At 37.4% G+C, this 9,670-nt stretch overlaps 1 protein-coding gene across 1 annotated transcript in view; it reads left to right on the top strand.

The window, feature by feature from the left end:
- RTF2 (replication termination factor 2) overlaps positions 1-5,844 on the top strand; it is a 56,764-nt gene extending 50,920 nt beyond the window's left edge. The window contains exons 6-9 of the mRNA XM_026697465.2: positions 202-315; positions 3,527-3,581; positions 4,225-4,311; positions 4,958-5,844. Of these exons, the coding sequence (XP_026553250.1) occupies positions 202-315; positions 3,527-3,581; positions 4,225-4,311; positions 4,958-5,145 (444 nt within the window). The 3' untranslated portion in view covers positions 5,146-5,844. The remainder of the gene's footprint in view (positions 1-201; positions 316-3,526; positions 3,582-4,224; positions 4,312-4,957) is intronic.
- Positions 5,845-9,670: the final 3,826 nt, after the last annotated feature.

The following is a 9,670-nucleotide window of genomic DNA, read 5'->3' as shown; positions in this document are numbered from 1 at the left end:
GGCAGAGAAAACAGACCCCTGAATTACAGATCTGTGATAAAAGTACACATTTAAATCTAGGTGGGTTTGTGGTTTTGGGGGGGTTAATAAAATATTTGCAGTATGAATAACATTTTTTTTTTACTTTTTAGCTTCTGTTTGGAACTGTACTGTATCATAAACAGCCACTCTCTCTCTCTCTTTTTTTTTTCCTTATTAAAGTGTGGGGTCCCCTTTCAAGATGACGATGTGATTGTCCTTAATGGCAGTAAAGAGGACGTAGAGATGCTAAAGAAAAGAATGGAGGAGCGAAAGCTGAAAAGTAAATTAGGGAAGGTAAGATCTAAATACATTTTCTGGAGTTATATGCAGATACAAGGATAAAATAAGGACAGGGTTGGCATGGAAGTTCTTGGTTCTGGAGGAATGGGGGGGAATGGAACCAGTGGTGTTATTCTACCGGTTTTGGCGTACTGATAGCACCAAAGTTCAGCGAAGAACAGACTGGTTCTCTCTGAGGAGCTGCAGTTCGGCCCGCCTGCCCAGGCTCCCATACTCACCTTTATTCCCTGCACAGCAGATTGCCGCATGGCAGCTGTTTGAAGCGACAGGGATGAGTGCAGGATTGCAGGAGGTGAGTCGGAAAGCCTCTGCGCGTGTTCAAAGTGCACATTTGGTGCACACGGACGTGCATACAAAGTGAGCACATGCGTGTTTGGCATGCACATATGTGCACGCAAAGTGTGTGCATGCGACAAGCGTGCCCACCAAGCCACGCCCACTGAACCGGTGGTAACCTACTTTGAAACCCATAACTGTTTTTACAATAAAAAATGTCACTCAGATAATTTCTGCTCCCCAATAACGTTGCTGTGCCCAGTGGAACTCATCACAGAACGCTAAAGCGTAGTCTAAATGGCTTCTCAATATCCTTTGAATAAGCAATTTTACATGCCAAAAACATTGGCTTCCATTCAAGACACTTAACACAGTTCATTGGATTTCAGCCAATAGAGGTTCACAGCCTGTTAGATCCTTGACTACATTTTCACCAACGTTTGGTCCGTAAAGAATGTAGCAGCTGTTGATTATCTTAAAAAAAAAATTTGACCTCTATCTAGAGGCAGAACCTTTAGTAAGCTGTATGTCGCCAGCTTCTGAATTTCCAAAAAAATGTAATAAGACCAAATAGTATGTGAAAAGTGGGGAGAGAAAGCGGGGGAATATGGATGGAGTTAAGCCATGTCTGTAGCCAGCTCTATTCTTTTCAGAAGGTCCCTAACCCCATCTGATTAGGCCAACTTTTAACCCTATGAGACCCTTCTGTTGTTTTCAGTCCATTCTATCATTGATCAAAAAAAAGGAGAAGTTTCACATTGATTTTCAATATTAAATATGAAAAAAACATTGAATTAATCTCTTGACTTGTAATAATTCATAAAGTCTTCGATTATGCAGCCAAACAAAACATCCTAGCCATATATGGATTATGTATATCTGTATGTAATATCCTGGTTTTGAAGCCTAAAAGTGTTGATGGAGGCATTGTTTAGCAATAGCAATAGCACTTAGACTTATATACTGCTTGATAGTGTTTTACAGCCCTCTCTTAAGTGGTTTACAGTGTCAGCATCTTGCCCCCAACAATTTGAGTCCTCATTTTACCCACCTCGGAGGATGGAAGGCTAAGTCAACCGTGAGCTTGGTGAGATTTGAACTGCCAAATTGCAGGCAGTTTATACACTATAATACTGACTCACTCTCTACTACGGGTCTTTTCACGCATCCCAAAAAAACACACACCTCTTAAAAAAAACACACTCAAAACTTCAGCACACTACTTATTTCTACTACTTGTTCTACTACTTGTTTCATTTCCCTAAGTTTGAAGACTGCATCAAGCAGAGGAAACAGAAAAATATGAATGTCCAAAATTAAAAGAAAAATAGATGTTGAATTTTGGGAATGGACTGGTAAGACTAGTCTTCCAGTAGATTTTGCAGTTGATCCACTCCACCAAATAATTGTTTTGTCTTATTTCAAAAGACAAATTTGTTTAGAATCTAGTTAGTGAAGAGAAGGACCAGGGGAGACATGATAGCAGTGTTCCAATATTTGAGGAGCTGCCACAGAGAGGAAGGAGTCAAGCTATTTTCTAAAGCACCTGTAGGCCAGACAAGGAATAATGGATGGAAGCTGAACAAGGAGAAATTTAACTTGGAAATAAGGAGAAACTTTCTAACAGTGAGAACAATCAAACAATGGAACTGCTTGCCCTCAGAAGTTGTGGGAGCGCCATCACTTGAGACCTTCAAGAAGGGATTGGACTGCCATTTGTCAGAAATAGTGTAGGGTCTCCCGCTTGGGCGGGGGGTTGGACTAGATGACCTTGTTACAAGGTCCCTTCCAACTTTGATTATCTGTTATATCTGTTATAGAATCTTGTTAAGGTTTCAAGATGCTCTAAGGTGCTTGGTGATCACACTGAGTTCAATCAGTAATACCTTTTAAGGTCAATTATCGACCTACTCAGGAGTGAGAAACGGGTTTTAAAAAACCAAAAGCCATCTTCTCTTAATTTATTTCTCTAGAATGAAATGATAGTATGCCATCTAGTGGATGACAGATGATACAAACGTACAGGGTTATCCATCTCTTGAAATTAAATTTGCTTGACATATTTCTGTGTGTACTTTTGATGCATTGCTATGGTACGCTTGGGGTTTTTTTAGTAGTTGTCTTCTTTTTTTGAAAACTCCGACAACCTAAGCCTCATATAAGAGACAATTGATTTCCAAACTCAGATATAACAACTTCCCTTCTTTGGCCCAGAAAATGAAGTCGACCACATACTTTTCATGTTGGCTTTGCTCATTAGACCTATGAACGCCTTACTTCAGGGGTGTCAAACTCAATTTCATTGAGGGCTACATCAGGGTTGTGTTTGACCTTGGGAGGCCAGGGTGGGCATGGCCAGCTTGTTGTCACTCATGTTGAGGGCACCTATGGTGACATGAACCCTCTGCCAGCAAAAACGGGCTCCCAAGTTCCATTTCCAGCTGTGACAGCCTCCTGCAATCTTCTGCCAGCAAAAACAGACCTTGGGAGGTCACGCTGCAGTCCGAGTTCCATTTTCTCTGGCAGAGACACCGTGGGCTGGTCCTTCGCTGTTTCCAGGGCCAGATCTAAGCATCCTGCAGGCCATTTTGGCACCTCTGCCTTACTGGAATATCTGCCAGAAGTGCATATTGACAATACATCTGGATTCAGAATACAAATTTTCTCTTAGGACAAGCACGTTTGCTTCATAATTTTTTCCCAGTACATCCTTATATACTTGCCTTTCAACATTATAAAATAAAAATGGACTTAGAAATATATAGCCTTGCCTTTAGATGATTGTGTAGTTTTGGAAGTTTAAAGCAAGGATGAATGAATGTGTAAAGCAAATCCCAGTCAAGAATATTCCTAGTTATCATATGTATCTTTGGATTTTGCTAGTCGCTGAGCTTCTTAAATCGTTTCTGCTTTGTTTCTTTTGTTTCAGAAGTCTAAGAAATCTAAAGCAGTAGAGACCATTGTGAAATCGGAAGCCGCTGAAGGTGAGTTGTTTACGTTGGGTTCAGTTATTAATGCAAAAAAAAGATTAAAGGTCTTATAAATCAAAATAAATAAAATGTATATTTTTATTCTGTTGTTTATTGCAAGGATTGTGAGCTCTTTTATTGTATGGAAACTATATATTGAGTGTGTCTGCAGAATCTTCTTATTGAATTAACTGGTTTTTTGGCTTTTCAGAGTACGTTGAATCATAAATTAATCAGAAGGTTGTTATACATGGTTATGCCAAAGAAGTTTAACCAAGGTTACCGCAAAGATTATCAAGTTGCACAAACATTTATGTCTGTAGATTTCCCATTTTTTCCGATTTATTAATGCTAGGTGTAATGTACTTGGTAAAACATGATAGTTGAACACCAAGTGATGAGATTGGAAAAAAGTAGGTACAAAGTTTATGCCGGTAAAACTTAACACAAATGTCCTCATTCTGAAAAAAAAAAGTAAGCAAACATTGACAGTTTTTTCCTCTTTTCTTTCAAAATTCAGTCAGTTGTTGCTTCTCAAGAATAGGCTGATGGAGACTTGTCTTCCTGTGTCAGTCACAAAGTAATATAATTGAAAAAAGAGTTTCATTAATAGAACTAATCCATGCTGCACCATTTTACCTTTTTTACTATTATACAGCTTCACAGAGTCCATCTCAAGTAAATACTGCAAAAGATATTACGCAAACTGGAGAAAAGAGAAGCATTGCCTTCTGCAAGAGTACAGGTTTGTGTAACATTTTCAAACCTAATTTATAAATCCTCCATTCAATAGTACTAGGTGAAGCTGTTGCAGCCAAGTGTCCTCTTCATTTCCATAAACTGAAAGATCAGAGTTTACAGAATTAAGTTCCTTTCTTATTGAGAGTACTTTCCCTATTGCTGTTAAGCACTGTTAAGTGTTGAGTTTTAAACCTACAGAAAGTATCCAGGCTTCCATCTTAAGTAAAAATTGAAAGTGAAATATGCAACTGTGCTAAGCAGCTTGCTTGAATTTTGTTCTTGGCAGATCTAATTGACTGCTGTGTTGTCTTTAAGTTAGCAATACCTGAAAGATTCCCTGTTATGCCTCAGAGGACTAAACTTTTGAGATGTAAATATTTCTGTGAAAAGTACATTGTATCCACATTTAGATAATTATACAGATGATTATTATGTATCTTTATCAAATCTTTTGGATAAAATGTTATTCTGTTCTTAAAATAATATTTAGATACAAAAGTTAAAAATTAGGGAAACTAATACTTTCAAGTAACCTAAAATTTGGGGTATGACTGTTTAGTAAGGAATATATTGTTTATTTGTATGTGCATGCTACTTTATCAATAGAGAACCCATGTTCCTTATTTTCTTTGTCCTCTGTTCTATGGCAGTCAGTGAAAAAGCACCATCTTTCTCTGAAAAAAGCATCAAAGGTGCAACAGAACCTGTGAAGAGGTCCTCTGTAGCCAGTGGGGAGAAATCAGAAGCGTACAAGTCTATTTTTACTTCCCACAGCTCGGCCAAACGCTCTAAGGAAGAGTCTTCCAATTGGATCACACACACCGCGTACTATTTCTGAAATAGAAAATTTTATGATTTTGAGCTTGCCCTGCTTTTTGCCACCTGTTGCTTTCTACTTATAGAAGCTTTTGTTTTAGGAAATAGTGCTCTTTTCAATAACGAAACAGCTTCGAAAACAAACCAACATAGTTTTGAAGAGGAGATAATTTAAAAAGGTAGCTAAACTTGGATTTTAAAGGGCATCCTTTTAGAAGTGAGGAACTGCTTATTTCAACTAGGTTCTGCTTAATCTGAATAATTAGGCTGCATCTGAGTACATAGGCACAGTTGGTATCTTGTAAGTATTTTCTATCAATTTACTTTAGTAGGAATTTTCAAAATTGTGAGTAGAAAGGTAGAGGCCAGGATTACATCAACCTATTCGATTTTTGCTTAGTTTTGTTACAGATGCCACTTGAGACATTTCCCCATCCTTTTGTCAAAATGTGAGATTAATTTAATAGGTCCTAATCCTGAAAATGATTCATGAACGACATGTCCAAGAACGTTTGTGGAGTGATGAGCCTCCATCACGCTTTTGCAGTCTTTAGCTTGTTCATCTTTCGTGATATAGCTCTTGTTGATCTAAGAGTTCTTATATTGCTGATTGTTTTAAATTATCACCTTAATTCTGCAGTTTCTAAAAAAAAGAACTAACAGTGTTTTGTAACATTCTGAAACCCTGTATGTTGAAATAAAACAATAATTGAATAATTCATCTTGCAGTCTAGTATGTGATTCAGGTTTATGAAACTCAGCACAACTTTTTTTTAGATTTTTGGATCAAAAGAATTGCAAACAGAGAAGATGTAATTGTGACTTCTGAACTCTTTTGGAGGCTAGTATTTGTGAAGTGTAGGACTCATAATTTGTTAGAAGTTGGATGAAAAATAAGAGATAGAATATTCCCTTGTTGAATGCAAAGTTCTTGATAAAAAATTAAGCAATCTTAAGTAGAGATGAGACATTCTGATGAAGGTATTTTAATATTACATTCTCCTCTGAATAAAAAATTTCCTCAGAATTCCCCAAGGCCTTAATGAAAAAGCCCTACTTCCACCAAAGACCAAAGGCTTTGACAAGTGAGAGTTGATACAGTGTTTTTTCATCAATGCTGCAAAAAAGAGTTATTTTCCTGAGCATTGGAGTCTAGAGGATTGTCCCATCCTCTCCCCTCCATCCGAGAAATTGGAACACCCAAAGTAATTCAGTGAAAAGTAAACACCATTGTTCTTTAAGGCCTTGATTAGGACAGACAAGAATGCACAAGTGAATGTATGAACTTTCAAGATTTCTTCTAGAGAACTTCAGCATAATGAAGGAAGTCTTAGTTGATTGTTAGACATTGCTAGAGTTGTATTTGTACTATGGGAGGCGGGGTTGTCTTTGTGAATCCAGGTATAGTTGAAGAAGGAATATGCAGTTGAGAACTCAGTGGTCAGGCAGGATCAGAGAGAGAGACATCTAATACTTCATTTGGAAAGGGTAGGCCAGAGATCAGAACGGACAATTTGATAAAGCTGTTGAAATTACTAAATGTCACAAGCATGTTATTTTCCTTTTTTTCAATGTAAGTAGCTAAATGAGTGTATCAAAGAACATTCAGGTGAGTCAGAAAGGAGAAAGTCAAAATGCAAAACAACAATCAAACCTGTAAAGAAATCCCTGAATATTAAAAGTAACACAATGCATTTGAAAAGTATTGTAAATATTGTCATACAGAGGAAGAGTGAGAAAGTGCATAAACTTCCAGTCCTTTCTTCCCCACCTCCCAACAACTATTTTTACTGCATTAATATTACAGTAGTACTACATATCCAGCTATGGATTGCTAGCATAACCAGGTCATCTTAATCTTGGATTAGCACTGCTCAATTTTTTGTCAGAACCGAAGGGCAGTTGAAACTGAGTTTTTCGAAAACTGATTCTGTTTAATTTGGCAGTACTTCTTTTTTTAAAAAAAAAATATTTTATTGAACAAAACAATTAAAAACATTGAGCATAGTGAAGTTGGTTTGACATAACTTTTGGTCAGTATCGCATATATATAAATTTTCCTATCTACAATTATTCAAATATATACATATATACATTTGTTCGCTCATATATTACATTTCCAACATTATTCGTCCTCTTTTCATCTCATCCAATCATTTATCCTCTCAGCAACTCCTTTCCCAACTTAAGACCTTCCTCTCTGCTCCCACCAGTGATAGAAATATGCCGACTCATCTTTGTTTTTCATTTCTAAAGTTAGCTTGTCCGTTTCAGCGCATATCAAGATTTTGTTTATTACTTCTTCACTTGGTATGTCTGTCTCTTTCCAGTTTTGGGCAAATGCTATCCTTGCTGCAGTAATAATGTGTATAATCAAATAAAGTTCATCTTTGTGGGGGTTTTTTGACATGATTCCTAATAGAAAGCATTCTGGTAGATGATCTAATTTAAAACCCAACATTTCCTCCAGCCACTTCCCCCTTCTGCACTTTTTTGCAGCACCACCATGTATGGTAATACATTCCCCGTTCTGTTAAGAATTTCCAACAATTTGAGGTCTGGCTTTTATACATCTTGGCCAATCTGGCTGGTGGAAGTTGCCATCGATAAAATATTTTGAGCAAATTTTCCTTATAGGCAGTGGCCATGGTAACCTTTTTATTTCTTTCCCATATTGTTTGCCATTGGTCCAAATTAATACTGTACCCGAAATCTCTGGCCGGCAGAACTTCAGTTACTCCTCAATAGCGTTAAGTTTCCAGATGAATTAATTCATCACCTCTTTTTGGCCAAAAAGACAATGCAGGCTGTTTCCATAATGTCTTCCAACACAACATGGCCATGCTAACTGAGGATGATGAGAGCTGAACTATACATTTGAAGAGCACCAATAAAGAGAAAAACAGTAGTGCCACCTTGTGTTTGTTTCCACAAAGCTTTTGAAAATTCTTGCCAGACTAATACAAATGGGAATTTTGCTAGTGCTACCACTGCCTAGTGATGATTCTTTGTATATTTAAACACTCGAAGAAGATGTCACAAGTTTTGGGATTCTTAAAAGCATATGCAACTATATGGCATTTGAGATGTTACCTCAGAGGTGCTTTTCCAAAGGTAACTACGCTTTCTTGGGTTTTTTTCCTTGAAAATATTTCATTTTTCACCCAAAAAGTCCTGTTGCCTTTTGAAAAGCACCTTTAAATGACTGAGAATCTTCATAGACATTTCAGATGTCACTAATAATGACATTGCCTTATGCTTTTTGTGTTTCTCTCCCTAATATTAATAAAACTGAGTACAAAATCAGACAACGGTGTTTACTATTTGGGCAACATGCCTACTATACAAGTGCCAGCTTCAGTAACTGCAATATTATTTCCCATTTTATACACATAATTAGTCATATTTTTCACACTCCATTTGTCATATCATTTGCATAATATTTTTCTTCTTCTAAATTATTAACCCATAAAAAACAATTTTACGTCCTTGAAGATTTTCTCCCAGATCAAAACATTGTGAGGGTTTCTCATTCTCCTCTATGCTATTTATAAATGAGTGTTTGACCTTTTCCTCTTGTTCTTCTCTTCCTTTTTTTTCTTTTTGATTGTGAAGCACAGAAGCTAATTTCTCATTATAGAAGGCAGAATATGACAGTCCAAATCACAACATAGATATGTTTTGACAACATCACCTTAGCTTTTTCTCCAGAGAGGCGGTTAATCTTAGAGAAATAATGCAAATGACTTATCAGATATAAACCTTTTGGTTCATAGAAATATTCAGATATTGTTGACGCATAATTCTCAACAGCCTATCTAAATAGTAAGTGCTGGTAGAAATTTCAGCTTAGCCAGAAATTTTCTGTCTCTTAAAAATACATCATCACCTGTAAGCTTTGTTACAAAGTCATGCTACACATTGCTAAGCAGTGTTAATTTCAAAGTTAGGTTAATCCATAATCAATAAATGTTAAGGCAACTAAGTGGAATGAAGGATGAGTTTTGCTTATAATCTCTTGCCCCAACATGGAAGCAGATGCCCAGAAAAGCTTAAAACATCCATGATAAGAGCTATAAAAAAGTGTTCCATCATGGTTTTCAAGACTAGGCAGTAAAACCACTCTCTTTTCACCTGGAAAATGCTAGATTCTCTTGACAGAAATATTAGGCTGCTTACAAAAATGCAGTATACATAACGTTACAATGTAAAACCTCAGTAGTTGTTTCTGCCTTCTTTTGTGCATGCCTTTCAGTCAACATCATTGGTGGACTGCCTAGACCAGGGGTCCCCAACCTGTGGGCTGCAGCCCATTACCGGGCCTTGGCCTATTGGCCACCGGGCCACATGAGTGACTGGCCAAGTACGCATGCATTTGTACACATGCACATATGCCCACTCGCTCTAGTTTTGCTGCCAGCATTGTGTGGACACTAGCATCGCCCCCAGAGTGGCACGCACGCTCGCAACCTAGGTTTGCATCACAAGTGTGCTCGTCCCATTTGTGTCACATGCACAGCCCCATTCATGCATGTGCATGCATGCAT

This window comes from Pseudonaja textilis, chromosome 3 (assembly GCF_049901715.1).
Source record: "Pseudonaja textilis isolate UNSWEBS1 chromosome 3, rPseTex1.2, whole genome shotgun sequence".
In the NCBI taxonomy this organism is placed as follows: Eukaryota; Metazoa; Chordata; class Lepidosauria; order Squamata; family Elapidae; genus Pseudonaja; species Pseudonaja textilis.
The sequence above is the reverse complement of the archived record's forward strand: the minus strand, read 5'-3'. Positions and strand labels throughout refer to the sequence as shown.